Source organism: Ictalurus punctatus, chromosome 3 (assembly GCF_001660625.3).
Source record: "Ictalurus punctatus breed USDA103 chromosome 3, Coco_2.0, whole genome shotgun sequence".
NCBI lineage: Eukaryota > Metazoa > Chordata > Actinopteri > Siluriformes > Ictaluridae > Ictalurus > Ictalurus punctatus.
In genome coordinates this window covers 23,568,061-23,582,921 of record NC_030418.2, presented here as the reverse complement: position 1 = coordinate 23,582,921, position 14,861 = coordinate 23,568,061, and the positions used below count along the sequence as shown (strand labels likewise).

General features: G+C 41.2%; 1 protein-coding gene across 4 annotated transcripts in view; it reads right to left on the bottom strand.

The window, feature by feature from the left end:
* nin (ninein (GSK3B interacting protein)) overlaps window positions 1-14,861 on the bottom strand; it is a 39,157-nt gene that overhangs the window by 10,905 nt on the left and 13,391 nt on the right. For 3 of the 4 annotated variants that reach the window (XM_017464391.3, XM_017464394.3, XM_017464395.3), the window contains exons 5-16: window positions 12,333-12,378; window positions 10,029-10,201; window positions 9,798-9,941; window positions 9,512-9,673; window positions 8,522-8,658; window positions 8,196-8,336; window positions 7,905-8,079; window positions 7,089-7,199; window positions 6,839-6,928; window positions 6,321-6,459; window positions 5,687-5,808; window positions 3,756-4,837 (exon numbers count right to left, since the gene is read on the bottom strand). In XM_017464391.3, coding sequence (XP_017319880.1) covers window positions 3,756-4,837; window positions 5,687-5,808; window positions 6,321-6,459; window positions 6,839-6,928; window positions 7,089-7,199; window positions 7,905-8,079; window positions 8,196-8,336; window positions 8,522-8,658; window positions 9,512-9,673; window positions 9,798-9,941; window positions 10,029-10,201; window positions 12,333-12,378 — 2,522 coding nt within the window. Of the gene's footprint in view, window positions 1-286; window positions 3,047-3,755; window positions 4,838-5,686; window positions 5,809-6,320; window positions 6,460-6,838; window positions 6,929-7,088; window positions 7,200-7,904; window positions 8,080-8,195; window positions 8,337-8,521; window positions 8,659-9,511; window positions 9,674-9,797; window positions 9,942-10,028; window positions 10,202-12,332; window positions 12,379-14,861 lie in introns of all 4 variants that reach the window. The other variant, XM_017464396.3, reaches the window with a different exon arrangement.

The following is a 14,861-nucleotide window of genomic DNA, read 5'->3' as shown; positions in this document are numbered from 1 at the left end:
ACAGTGGGCTATAGCAGGTGGTTATTAAAGTTCAGCATTATCAGGATCTATCAAACTCAAAGGTTCATCTCATAGATCTATTGGTTGTGTCTCCTGCTGTGCAAACTTTGAATTCAAGTGGGGTCAGTGGAGGAACTACTTCTGCAGTGGAGGCAGGACACAAAGGAGCTAGAGCTACTAGTACAGAGCAGCTAGCAGGATTAGGAGCAATACACCAGCAGGCTTTGGGTGGGAAGTCAAAATTTCTGTCCTAGTCAGCCAACTAGAGATGGACATTTTATGGTACCTATGTTCCTGTATCTTCTTCTTGATCCTGAGAGACTTCTTCTGCAGGTGAGTAAATGCAGACTGCAGACAAGGGTTCTGTTTGTCAAACTCCAAGCAGCAGTCTTCCAGCTCCCACATTGTGGCAATCTTCACTCCCAGCTGGAAGCTGAGGTCCTGAAAGGAATCATCTGAGGAGTCTACAGATGTCTCTTCTTGCAGTGTCAGAAGCACCTTATCCTGGTGCTCCAGATCCTGCACTGCTGTGCTCAGCCTTGCATTCTCTTTATGCATGCTCATAATCTGCTTCATCAAGCTTGAGTGTTGCTCCTCGAAGTCTCGGACAATGTGCGTCTTGCTCTCCAGGTCTTGCGCTCTTCTCTCCGGTTTCATTTTTTGCTCTGCCAGCTCCACATTCTCACAGACGCACTTTTCATTGCACACCTGGAGCTCAGCAAGATCCGATGCGTTTATCTCCAATTCTTTAGCATGGCCTGCCATAGCGGTCAGGTCAATCCTAAGGTCATGACTCTCCTCTAGAACCTTCTGATTGGTGAGGAGCTTGCCTTTATTCAGATCTAGCATCATCTCCAGCTTGTCATTGCGCTGCTGCAGGTTAACCAGCTGGGCCTGAAGGGAGAGGTTTTGCTTCATAGTGCTTCTGTTCTGCTCCTCAAGCAGCTCTAAGAGATGACTTTGGTATTTGAACTGCACTGCTATTGCCTGCAACTCCAGAATCTCTATAGCACACAAATCTGCACCATATGCCGTTTGTTCATGCTCCTTTTTTAGCATGGGGCCACATTCAAGGGCTAGAACCTGGTGTGGAGAACTGGTAGTACTGCTGTCATCAGTCTTGACAATGGTGGTGGTGTCAACTTCAATCTTTTCTTGCATTTCATGACCTTGCATTGGCTCCTCATGATATGAAACTTCAGCTTGTGTAACTGTGACCACAAGAAGGTCTGGGTCTGTCGTGTTTGTGGTAATATTAGCACCTTTGAATCCTCTGGCTGTGTTAGAATCATGTTGAACTATCTCTGTACTTATGCAAACGGTACCATTCTTCACCAACACTCCCACAGGATTAAACTCATCACTGCTCCACCTTGGTACCTCTTCATCTGCCATCTCAACAGTATCTTTAAAGAATGTACCATGGTTCAGTTCAATATTTTGTGTACCTTCATCATGCTCTGTGATATTCACTCGATCTATGTCTGCTACTTCAGAATCAGTGGAATTACACTTCTCTGCACCTTTTGGCCTCACTATATCCTCAGACACAATGTTGATGACCTCACTGTTTGCTTCAGCAGAATTCTTACATAATTCCCCAACAACTAGAGATTTGGTCTCTTCAATAAAAGATCTAGTGCCAAGACTAGCGATCACAAACTCATGATCTGGACCAAGTTCAGTGATTTCTTCAGTGCTGGAGACACCAAAATTGTTAAAAGGAAAACTTACAGAATCCTTGGTGATACTGCCTGGTCTTTCTGCAATATCAACACACAATGGCTCATAGCTGTAAGGTTCATGTAGTTCCTCAGTACTAGAAGCCTCATCATCATCAATAAAGCAGTCATCATCCAGCTTTTCAGTGCCATCTGTATTATTACCTCCTCGACAGGTGAGAATCTCCCCACTGATGATTTTTAACACCTGTGCATTGAAAGGCTCTGGGTTCCCAAAGTCTCTTGTGTCTTTCTCCTGCAGGGACAATTGTCTTTTAAGTTCTTCATGCTGTGCTATTGGTGAATTCTCTCCCAGAACACAGAAGCCTTTTGACTGTTCTGCCATCACATTATTGTGGATATCGTTGACAATGAAACTGTCTGCTGATGGATCTTGAGGCTCAATCATAATATCTTTGGGGAGATCATTACTCATGGTTTGAGATCTAATGGCTTCTCTGACACATGACTTCATCTGATGACCTTTAAGTGTCAGTTTGTCTCCTTCAGCCAAAAGTGCTTCTATCTGTTCTTCTTGTTTCACTGCTAAGGAGACGCTGTTCTTCAGTTTCTCTTCCAGATCAGCCACAGTGCCCTGCAGCTCTAGACACTCATTCTGAAAGTCTTCCACAGCCTGGTGGAGATGATGTTCCATCTCCTCAATCTTTCCTCTCAGCTCCTTAAGCTCTGTGACCAAGTCACTCCTCTCTTGCTGCTGTTTCTCAACAAATGACAAGGTCTCAGCATGCTGTCTCTCCAATTGAAACAGACAGTCTAGAAACTTCACCCTCTCTCGGGCTAAGTCATCCATAGCCTGATTAAGCAATAGCTCAAGTTTTGCAGCTTTGTTTTCTGTCTGTACTAGCAATGTGTCTTTGTCTTTCAGATTCTCCTGTAGTCTGTTGCACAGCTCACTTAATTCACGGCAAAACTCTTTGATTTGTTCAGATTTAACAATATTCTCCAGTTCGCTCTGAAGGTGTAGGTTTCTCTCCATTAGGGCATCCGTATCTAATGTATAGCTATGGTCTAGCCTCTTTCGCTCTTGTGTGAGATCTGTACCTATAGTCTCCTTCTCCAACTGAAGAGCCTCCTGCAGGAGTTTCCTTTGCTGCTCTGCCTCCTGGTTGGCAGTTTCCATCTTTGCCTCCCATCGCACATGGTCTACAGCATAGCGCTGGGTAAGTGCTGCTACTTTGCTCTGGTAGTGCTGTTCCAGGTCACATACATCTGTCTGAAAATGCTTCAGTACCACTTCCTTGTCATCAGAGTAAAGGGCCTCAACTTCTCTGATTCTCTGAGTAAAGTGATTCTCTGGCACTTCCCTGTGCATGGCCAAGATTAAACACTCAATATTTCTACTTATGGCATTACCTTCCCAAATGCTCAATATAAAAAAGTGCATATCCATCAGATAGTGTGGTTAGGCATGATACAGTAATGGATCTTTGATCCCACATTGTCATATTTCCTTTTACACCTCAGCAGGGTATCAATAGTAAAAAGATTGGTCAAATTGAACCAACTGTTATGAGTTGCCACTAGGGTCAGACAACTGCTATTTTGGGGAAGAAAAAACCCCCAAAACAACTAAGATACCTGGCTATTATAATTTTTCTGCTGGACAAGACAGTAATATATAGTATTAGTGTCTGAAAGCTATGTGCAATGGACACAGCTTTCAGCTTCTTTTTAAAATAATGCTTTTCAGACAGTAAAAAAAGACAGTAAACCAGAGCATGTTTACTATCAATGTTATAACTTTCAGAGGTATTCTCACAGAAATTGTTATGCAATAGAAACCAGACAGAGATACTTGACCAGGGTACTGTCTGGTGGGGAAAAAAATGGTAATTTATCAAAATGTTAAAGAGATATGTAAAATGGCATGAGCTATTATTATAACCCTTTGGTGATATTTATATACAAACATTATAAATAAAAAAAGCAAAAAAAAAAACAAAACCCAACATTTTTTAAAGTTGTGAAGCATAAACATGCTTGACAACATGGTGGTTTGTGTTTGTGTCTTACCTCTCCTTGCCGATGTCTGTGCGTAGTTTCTCCAGCATGCAGCTCAATATCTCGTTCTCTTCACTGTGTTTCATACTCAGCTCCTGCATGGCTTCCCTGTGTGCCTCTTCCATTTGGCCCTGTTGTTCTTCCAGCACTTTCTGCCACTTCCTTTCTTGCTCCTCTCCCTGTGCCTGATACTGTGCTCTCTGCCCCTCTAGCCTGGCCTGCAGCACCTCCTCATGCTGCTCATGTAGCTGAACTCGCTCTCTTTCCCACTCCTCAATCATTCTATGCTCCTTGTCTTCCTCCTGGGCCTGCAGTCGCTCCCTTTCCTGCTGTAAACACTTCTGCAGCTCAGTATGATGTTGTTCTTGTAGAAGAGTAAGCTCCTTTTCCCACTGCTCTCTGAGCCTCTTACTGCTTTCCTCCTGCTCTTTCTGTGAACGTTCCAGCTCCTCATGAACTGTTTTCCTTCTGCTCTCCTCTAGTTGCTTCCTGTCCCACTCCCACTCTTCCCTGAGCCTCCTTTCCAATTCGATTCGCTCCTGCTCAGCTCTCTGCTGCACCTCCTCTAATTGAACCCTCAGCACCTCCCCATGAACTTCTTCCAGATGCTTCCTTTCTTTCTCCAACTCCTCTGAGAGTGTCTTCTCTGCCTCCCCCTTCTGCTTCTGCAGACTGGTCTTGAGTGTCTCCTTGTACTGCAGTTCCATTTGGTGAAGCTCCTCGGCATGAGCCCTGCTCAGCTCTTCTTTGTCCCTCGCTCTGCTCTCCTCCACTCCTCTCTCTCGCTCCTCCAGCACCCTGAGCAGCTCCTCCAGCTCCAATGCATGGATCCTGGCATCCTGCACCTCCTGGCTGAGGGAATCGATCTGCCGTTGGTAAGCAGCATGTAGCTCAGCACGCTCGACACTCTGCTGAGCCTCCATGCTGCGTCGCTCCTGCTCCAGTTGCTCCTGCAAATCTCGAGTTCGCTTCAGTGCTTCATTTATTTCTTCCCTCATAGCCTTTACCTCCTGTTGGTGCTGTAAGGACAGCAGACTCTTCTCCTCCTCAAGAGAGGCCTTTTGTTCTTCCAGCCTGTGCTCACACTTGTTCACCTGCAGAATAACAGGAGAATCACACAATACACAAGATTACAGTATAAGCTTACCATTTTTTCCTGCACATTAAGAGTGCTTTTACATATGCAGTGTTTAGTCTGGTTGAATTAAATGAATACATTTAACCCTTTAACCATTTACCCCTCAGTCAGTGTTTATTTTGCTTAATTATGTGGAGTATTAACCCTATAAAACCGTGTGTGTCGTCCAAGCTGGATTCGTGTTGCCGTAACTCTTCAACTGTTTCCGCTATCAAAATAATTCAAATTCCTTCTGAAAATAGACAACCAGGGCTTTGCGGGAATATATGATGGACTATGGTAATGTGATTTATGACACCAATGTACGTAATTACATCACGCAGCTTTCAGGAAGAGCAAAAAGAGGGAATCGGACTGAGATATACAGAGAGCAACAGGTTAGAGAGTTTAGGAACTGCTTCAGAGAGCACCACATTTGAGGAACTGGAGTGATGAGTGCAAAAACACCTGAAGAACTGGGGTAAAAAATAAATCAGTACATTTTTCATTGCATGACTGAGAGACATGACGACAACTCAACAAGCAAAGGGCAATATTTCTGAAAATTCTTATCTCAATAGGTAAAAAATTTGAAAGGAATAGTATACCATTTTTAAAAAAACCTACTAAAATGCCTCTTGATATCAAACATTTAAATGAAACAAGACTAATTTACAAAGTACCAAACTGGTTGGGGACTGGAGCAAAATGAAAGAAGCTCTTCATTAATTAAAGATTACAAAGAGAGCAAAACCATGGAAACAATGACTGGCACTGACGTCACTTGATTTCGTAGGTGTGTGAACATCCTGTGTGTGAGGCTGACCGTGGAATCTAGCTGTGCTTTGATGTCTTCCACTTCTCTGATGTGTTGCTCTTTCAAATGCTCCAGCATCATCTCTGCCTCCAGACTCATGTTAAAGGGCTGCCCTTCTTCGGAACCTAGGCCTAGACACACACATACACACACTTCAGCGTTTTTGCCACAGTAGCAAATCTCGTGAAAGTGGGATACATGCACATGTACAGACAGGTGACCATTTAATTGAAAAACCAACATAAAATATCTTACTAGAGGAACCACCACCTCTAGGAGATACCAGACAGTTTCAGAACTGTTGCATAGAACTGTACTAGAGGGATGAATGTTTTTCTTCCAAAAGATATTCCCTCATCTGAGGGAATGATGGCGATGATGGTGTAGACACTGTCTAACACACCGCTCAAAAATCTTCCACAGATGTTCATTTAGATTCTGGTGACCATTCAATGAGCTCTCATTCCCGTCATCCTGGACCACACCCATGCCCATGATCGGATAAGAACATCAGTCAGACAAACACTGAATTGATTTGCAGTGCTCTTCCCTCTGCACAAGTGGACCAAAACCATGTCAGCAAAACACCCAGCTGTGTGTGTTTGTGTATGTATCAGTGCGTGAGAAAGAAAAGATGAATCACCTTGATCTGAATCCATGCCAGGACTCTTGCTGTCCAGCTCATCAGACAGAGAGGGCACGAGGGAGGTCTGCGGGGCTCGGCTTAAACCACGAAACTCCTCCAACTGAGCCTGCAACTCATCTATACGATCCTGCAGTTCCTAAACCACACAGGGAAGAAGGCATTAACACATAAGGCATTGATGCAAAGACAGAACGAGAGCAAATAGGAATAATGATCAGAGGTTCTATTGAATTCAATTAAATTTTATTTGTATAGCGCTTCTCACAATGAACATTGTCTCAAAGTAGCTTTACAGAAACATATAAACACAGGATACAGATTTTAAGTGTGTGGATTAATCCCAATTGAGCAAACCGGTGGTGACGGTGGCAAGGAATAACTCCCTAAGATGAAATGAGGAAGAAACCTCGAGAGGAACCAGACTCAGAAGGGAACCCATCCTCATCTTGAGAACAACGGATAGTGTAAAAGCAAAGGAAAGTTCATTATGGTTTTTATATGAGGTCTGTTCTAACCTGACACTGCTCCTCGTAGCTATTGCGCAGCTGCCTGAGACGTTCCTCCTGCTGATAGATCTCAGCATTGCTAAGGTCCACATCACCAAACTACACACACACACACATTTATTAAAACACATACAGATTTATTAAAAAATAAAACAACATCACACCCACTTCTAAATACAGAACTACTACTAAGAAAAACTAAGGTGATCAGCTAAAACACCACAGATAAGCACTAGCGTGAGAGTGTGGTGTGCAGTACCTTCTCTCTGAGAACATTGTCCAGGTTCTTTTGCAGTTTATTAAGCTGGGCCTCCGCTTCAATCAGCCGCTCTGTGCTGTCCAGTAGCTCCGCCTCCAAACGCCCGTTTTCCTAAACACCCAGTCCGTTAATATTCACACAATGATAAATAATAGCACAAAATCAGTGAACAATGCGATAACAGAAAAATAATGAACAACATGAGCAAATGTAAGGTAGAGTAACCACAGGCCATTCTTTTCCATCTATACGCAATGTCTTCCATTGTACCTTTAATTCAGAATGGATAGAACTTAATTTGGAAATGATAAAAGTTCAGAAACACCAAAGGACCGGCGATCCAGGAGTCAACATGGAGGGAAACAAATCCCAGAGGGTCCCAGATCGACAACAGGACGTAAGGCACTTGGAGCACAGTAATACAAGCCTAGATATCCAGCTCTAAGCAACACTGGGAATGAGGTGGAATGGGACACCTCTGGAAGTGTGAGCAAGCCACCAAACTGTAGAAATGGTTACTGAGAGATTGCCTTGATGATGTGTTTCCTGCACAAGGTGCTCTCAAAAAACCACGGGATTGTTGCTGATAGCAAGTGAGCATTATATTACCATTTATGAAAAACAGAAAAGCTTGGACCATTATCTTATCTAATTAACCAAATTACTCCAGGTCACTTATTATATTAGTATTTTGAATCAGTCTGTAGTGCTCTGAATCGAAGTAGTACTAAAGCTTGTTCCAGCACGAGCATGCATGTTAAATACTTGGCTTGGGAAAAACATCAAAGAGATAAGAGATTATTCTTACTCAATTACCTTAATCATCAAAGTGAGGCGTTCTCTGAGGAAGGTCTCATCCTCTCTGATCCTACTGAGTTCCTGTTCCAGCTCTTCTCTCTGCTTAATGGCCTGCTGCTGTACAAGCTCCACTTCTCTGCTCAGCTCCACCTTCAGAGCCACCACACGGTCCTTATGTTCCTGCTCCAACTTCCTGCAAAATAGCACCGGCAAGGAAGTAAAGTTGTTTATGCTGCATTAGTTGTTGTTGCATGTTTAGGGTTAGTTTAAAAGTTCACAGTAAGATAAAGATGAGAGATCGAAGTTTACCGCAGGTTAAGGTTATTGACGCGTTCGATGGCGGAGTGATGCTCGTCCACCTCAGAGGCCAGCTGGGACTTGAGCTTCTCTGCTTTCTCCAAATCAGAGTGAAGCTTCTCTTTCTCCCTGAGCTCCAGATCCACACGCTCACTAGCTCACATGTATATATGAAAGCACAAAAACCTACACATTTATTTATGCCTCTCATTATAGATACACGATTGTTTTAACATGTTATTGGAGCATTTGTTTGAAATGGAAAAAATGAAGCATGCAGGAATATTTGAAAGACATTTGGATGTTAAGCACACAGTGTGTGTTCTGAGCAGACGCACAGGAGGTATCTGATCTCAGCCTTAAAGCTCGCCAGTGCCACTTGGTGGATGGAGTTCTTTGTGACCATAAGCTCATTCTCCAGCGCTGTAGCCAGTTCACTCAGATTCACCTTTCCTTCCAGGCTGAAATCCAGAGCCTATACAGTCACACACGTAAGAAAGTTTTATTCGAATCTACATAGAAGGTTGTTAGACAAAGGATCCGAATGGATGTTATAGATTATTTTTCCAATTGTATTTACTGAATCTATTTAGCATGCAAATGCATCCTAATATTAATGATTAATATTAATATTAATTAATTAGTTTGCTATGCTACACCATTGTACCACTTAAACTGCAGAAGGTGAAAGCAGTCACTTTCTTAAGCAAAGCAAATCATAAGGAGGCAATTTCAGATTTATTTTAGTTATTTAACAATACTAATAATTTCTTGTCTCTGAACCTAAGCTTCCTTTTAAATTTTGTAGACAAGTCTTTTAACATTTAAGCCCCATTTACATACAGTTAAGCTACATTCTGAATACATTTCTCTTTAGGACAGAGATGCTACAACCCCATTACATTAAAAGATACGTAGTGAGCAATTATAGTATACTAAATATAATCCAGAAAGAACTGCCGTTTGAGATTCAGTCAGAGAACAGAATATGTATCAGTTGGAAATATAATGTAACTTGCATGTAATATTACATTTTTTTTTTTTATACTTAACTAGAAAGCGGATACATGATTGAATTTTTTTTTGATAATTAAGCAAGACATATGTACAAAAGTAAGTAATGACATGCATTTACTTAGGTCCATTTTCTCCACCAAGTCACACAAGAGTCATTTAGCCAGAATATTTGAATAGACTTGTGTTTGGCAACTGTTTCTTTTAAACACAAAGAAATGGATTTTTCAGAATGCAGATATGTAAATATTCAAAAGAGGGTCATTCGACCTAGTGCACATGTAAACGTGCGTGCGTGTGTCTGTTGCACAAACCTGCAGGACTTCAGAGCTGTTCTCTACACCGTCTTCTAGCCAGGCATCCAGAAGTAGCTCCACTGCTGTGTGTCCCGTTCCGTCGTCTAATTCGGAAAACAGCCGCAGTCCGATTGTGCTACTCATCACAGATGAGATCCTGCGACCCATCTCATCAAACGGCTGGAAGACAGAAGGGACAGGAAAAGCGTTTAGAATTGTATTTCATTAGATTGTAAGAGTAAGAGAAAAGTTCAGAGTATAACAGTAGTTGACACTTGTGCATGTGTGATGAATAGATAGTTACCTGCGTAGAGTGATGTCTCTTTAGCTGTCTGTAAGGTGTTGAGGCAGAAGGAGTAGGTGGTTTGCTGTTGGTTTGGATGCAAGATACAAACTCCTGCACACTTACATTCTTCTCATGTGCAGACTGGAAGACATCCTCTCCTACCTAAAATACACGTACACAAACACAAATATGGCTCCATGAGCACAAACGCAGACATATTTATGCTTGCATGTGTTCATGTGTGTGTACCTCTAAGCCAAGGTGCTGGCAGAGTGTGCGTAGTTGTTGTATGGTAGCGGTGCCATGCAGGGGCAGTGAGAGCTGCTGGCAGGCACTGTACAGTCTCTCCTCCAGATCACTGAGGGGTACCATGCTACCATGTGGTGTACCCAGCTCATCAGGGTTCCACAGGTGCAGCTGGCCTAAACACAACACACACAAGCATGTATGTGAGGTAGAAAAATTAAGTAAGGTAATGTTTGCTTCTACCATAGATGTGCATAGTAGAGACCAAGATAACTATTTACAGTACGTGCACTGTTCCAGGTGGCACATATCGTCCAGGAAGTACATTCTGCCCATAGACCTTTTTGAGAATTTTAAGGAGAATTAAGCTCTAATCTTTTAGGATACATGACAGAATCATTAAGTAATTTTTTTGGCAGAGAACATGTTATTTATTTCAAGAACACATTTTTCACTTGTAAACTTAAATAAATGAACCATCAGTCCATACAGGATTTCGCAGATTTTTTTTGTGATTATTCCAGCCAAAAATGATTGATTTTGCTGTGGCTTTTTTCACAATTTGCGAAGATTTTTGTGATTTTTTGTAGAAACTACTTGAATTGGTGAAATTGCAATTGCACAGACTGTCGCAGTGATGTGAGTGGGTAAACGAGACATTTTAGCTATATTCATGTTTGATGCACGTGAATCGAAGAGGGCTTAGGCTGAATGCATGTTGTGATGACGTCACATGGCGCGTTGTGATGACATCACATGACACATCTTGGCCCAAGTCTGTGGAAAATCTGTGGTAATTCTGAAAAATTGCAAGCTCCTGCAAGGAGTTTCCTTGATTTTGTGTTAATTTCTGCAATCTCAAAAGCGGAAAATACTGGAGGGACTGAACCATGCAGTTTCTTATACACTTGCCCCAAAATAAAATAAAATAAAAAGACTCCTTATTAAACTTTGCATATAAATTTTCTAATCTAACTGTAGCTTACTTATTGTTGCTGAGAAAATTCCCAAGCCAACATAATTAGTTTCAAGAATTTAATACTGAAATTCATATTCAAATTGTAACCATATAAATTGGCTGCTCACCAATACTGAACTGAGCTAAGACTCTGCAAGCTTCTGTTATTTTATGCAAATCATCACTGGCATGATGATGTGGATTCTGTGCATCAATATGACAACATGTCAATCAGCATCACACATATTCATGACAAGAAACATATCTAATCAGAACCGGTACCAATCCAGTTGCACTGTACATCTCAAGAGTACATAAAATAAAACATCATAAGTCATCATTTAGTTGATGGATCTGTCCAATATTCCCTAAAGGGAAATGATTATTGAAATTTATACCATGGACTGTCTGAATACTCGATTCTGATTGGCTGGAAGATGTGCGTTCAAACTGTTGAATGCAAAGGTATTTCCAGTCAGTTTAAATCACTGGTCTAAATTAATGCGCTGCCTATAAACAATTGTAACCATAGTGACATACAGTTACAGTATACAGTAATCAAACTCACACCTTGATTATTAGTAAAGATGCGGCACAGATGCAGGAAATTCACACATGGACACACAATCTCTCTCTCTCTCTAAAAACTATTTATTATAATTTACTCAAACTAATGTAATCTTAGCACACTACTTTATCTGTGTATGATTTAGAGCAGGCAGAAATCTAGATCTGATAATCCGCATATAAAATAACGAAAAAAATTAGCCTTCATAAAATTAGCCTTCATAAAATCCCTTTATACCGGATTTGAACTAAATTTTAAAATCCCATAATGCACACCTAGCCGTGGATTATCAATTCAAAAGCAACAGAAATAAAAAGCTTAAAATGAACGTTTTCCCCATTATCCTTTCAGTCTCATTTAGCCAAGTTACACCATGTTGCTAAGCAATCTGGTGTAGTTGAACTTAATTTCTTGTCTTATTGAGTATACAGAAAATATATATAATACTAATACAGAAACTGCTGCAGCTGTAACTGGTTAGTTAACTTAGCTAATGATGTTAAGTAATCCTGGACAATACATGCACAAGATCATTTCAGTTCCTCTTGCAAGCAATTTACATGAATAATGGACGCAAGAAAAGTTTTGGCCACAACACACAAAAATGGTTGTGGTTGCATGACACATAGCACATTTCAGGATTACATTTTTTGTCATATGTCCATTTCCAAATCACTTCATAGAAAGACATCGTCAAGACACGGAATATGCATATTTGTGGTTTGGATATCCATTACCAAGCATATTATTGTTTATCATTAAAGTTAGATTATAAACTCACCCTCTGCTTCATACTCCTCTGGACTGCTCACGTCAGCGTTCCAGCGCTGAAACACATACACAACGATATTTAGATATAGTTATAGTTATAGCAAGGGGACAAGTGGAAGTTATTAGAACTGTAGGGGGCACCACTAACAAATTCTACACACACACACACACACACACACACACACACACAGCCCAGCTCTTAAGTATTTGCATCAGCGAGATAACCACAATCACAGTGACATGTGCATGGCAGCCAAATTCCTATCAACACTACATTTTCGTATTGTCAAGTTCCGATAGTAAATGGGGAGGTGTATATATGTGTGTGTGTGTGTGTGTGTGTGTGTGTGTGTGTGTGTGTGAGAATGGGTATATAGGGGGAAGGGACTTTATACCCTCTTTCTATTGTGAGTTTTTCTGGGTGTAGTGAGCAGATGGGGTTCGGAGTATCGGTATTCAACACAGTGGGGGACGCAACTTTGCCTGCGCGCGCGCGCGCGCACACACACACACACACACACACACACACAACCTCTACATCTGCTGGGGTTAGTGCAGAGCATTGTTCACACCCTATCATCAGAGTACTAAAGCCCAGGGTTCAGATCAGTGTGCGTTTGCTACAGTCTGCACCTGCTGAAGAACATGGCCACCACACACACACACACACACACACACACACACACACACACACACACACACACACACACACACACACACACACACACACACACAAATATGCAGGGATGCATAACTTTAACTTTTATATCAGTATCAGACTATAAATAAACCACTTGCATCAGCTTTGTATGAAACATAAATATGCTGTCTATAGGCCTGACTTTCAGCAAATCTGCTTAAAGTGATACTCTACAACCAACACTAATACTTACAAGGAGGGAAATAAAAAGATATGTACCTGAAATAGGAACTAAACATCACATCAAATTATTCTTCTATCCTACTCCAGTGGTTCTCAAAGTGGCTGCAAAATGTTTGAGAACCCAAGCCCTACACAGTATAACTAATTGAGAGCAGCCACACGCCCATAGACATGAAACCATGTGCAGCCACGCATGCTTATTAACACGCGTCTGCGTTTTCACCACAGATTAAACAGGCTTCTGTTCTCACAGTGTCACTATGGCACTGGTACAATGCACACACACACACACACACACACACACACACACACACACAGCTGCTGATCTCCACACACACACACAGACACACATTTATACGCATACACTTTTTGATGAAGTCTTTGATTATAACAGCTTGCTATGGGGAGCTCAGAGAGGTCAAAGTCTGTCAGCTAGAACACTAAACCCAACAACCTAGCTGACAGCACACTAACAATAGGGCAATCTTTTTTTAAAATAAATTCACACAGTACTACTCAATATGTGACAGGCGTTAAGATATCTAGGTTTGCCATCAAGCTGTGGGAACTACAAAATAAAAACTACTATTCGCCTGCTTAAACACAAAGAGACTACAAAAGAGTGTATGTGACAGGATTGGCATGTTTGAACTTAGCATCATTAGCTAACCTAGCCAGCTACCTACTGCACTAACAACAACGTCTCATAATAATATCCCTTCAACCTAGAATTCTTATTCAGGAACTTGGGATTGTCTCCTCAAGCCCAAGTTCAGCAAATGATGTCAAATCAACATGGCTGCTCACAGCATTAACAGTAAACAAAGTAGCACCTGTTACCTTTAAAAGAGTTATGATGTATATACACAAACATTTGATTTAGATCAATCATGACTACAGGCATACTCGCTTGTTAAATCTTTAACACTTTTTGCTTTAAAGTTTGCAGTCTTGAGGCAAGTCAAATGCGGCATTAGCTAACCTTCTCTCCCGCAGTAGCTGGACTATGTAGCTACACCAAGTTCATTAACAAGTAAGCTAATGTATTATATTAACAGTGTTGGTACAGATGCTTCATAATGAAACTCCAGGACTTTCAAGCACTATTTTTTTTTAGTTTTCACGGACAATACAAGAAGTGTAATTCCAAACATATTCTTATATATATTTTAATAATAAAAAAACAATAAATTTTTATATGGCACCTTTTCCAGCCATGCTGGACTAAATTTGCGTTTCCCAGACATTGCTTCATCTTCACTATAACACCTATATGCTCCAGGTGAGTGACAGGAGCATTGTTACCAACAACTTTCAATGGAAAGTTGCTAAAAGTCGCTGGATGATGTCATGCGCTAATTAGCATATCAATTACATCATCGCATATTTGCATTCTGCCTAGTGTCAGCCCTTTACATCTGTTTACTTTTCTCCTACAACTCTGTGCTCATGTACTATATTTTAATACAGCCGTATTACCAACAAAGCTGTTCTCATTTACATATTTTTCAGTTTCTTTTGTGAGACAATGGAACAAGTATGAAATAGTGACTGAAATGCCAGCAGTCACTTCCCAGCTGCTGCTCCGGACTGCTAAAATCCTGATTTATAACCACGGCGTCATCTGACAAAAATCACCAGACACACAGGTTATAG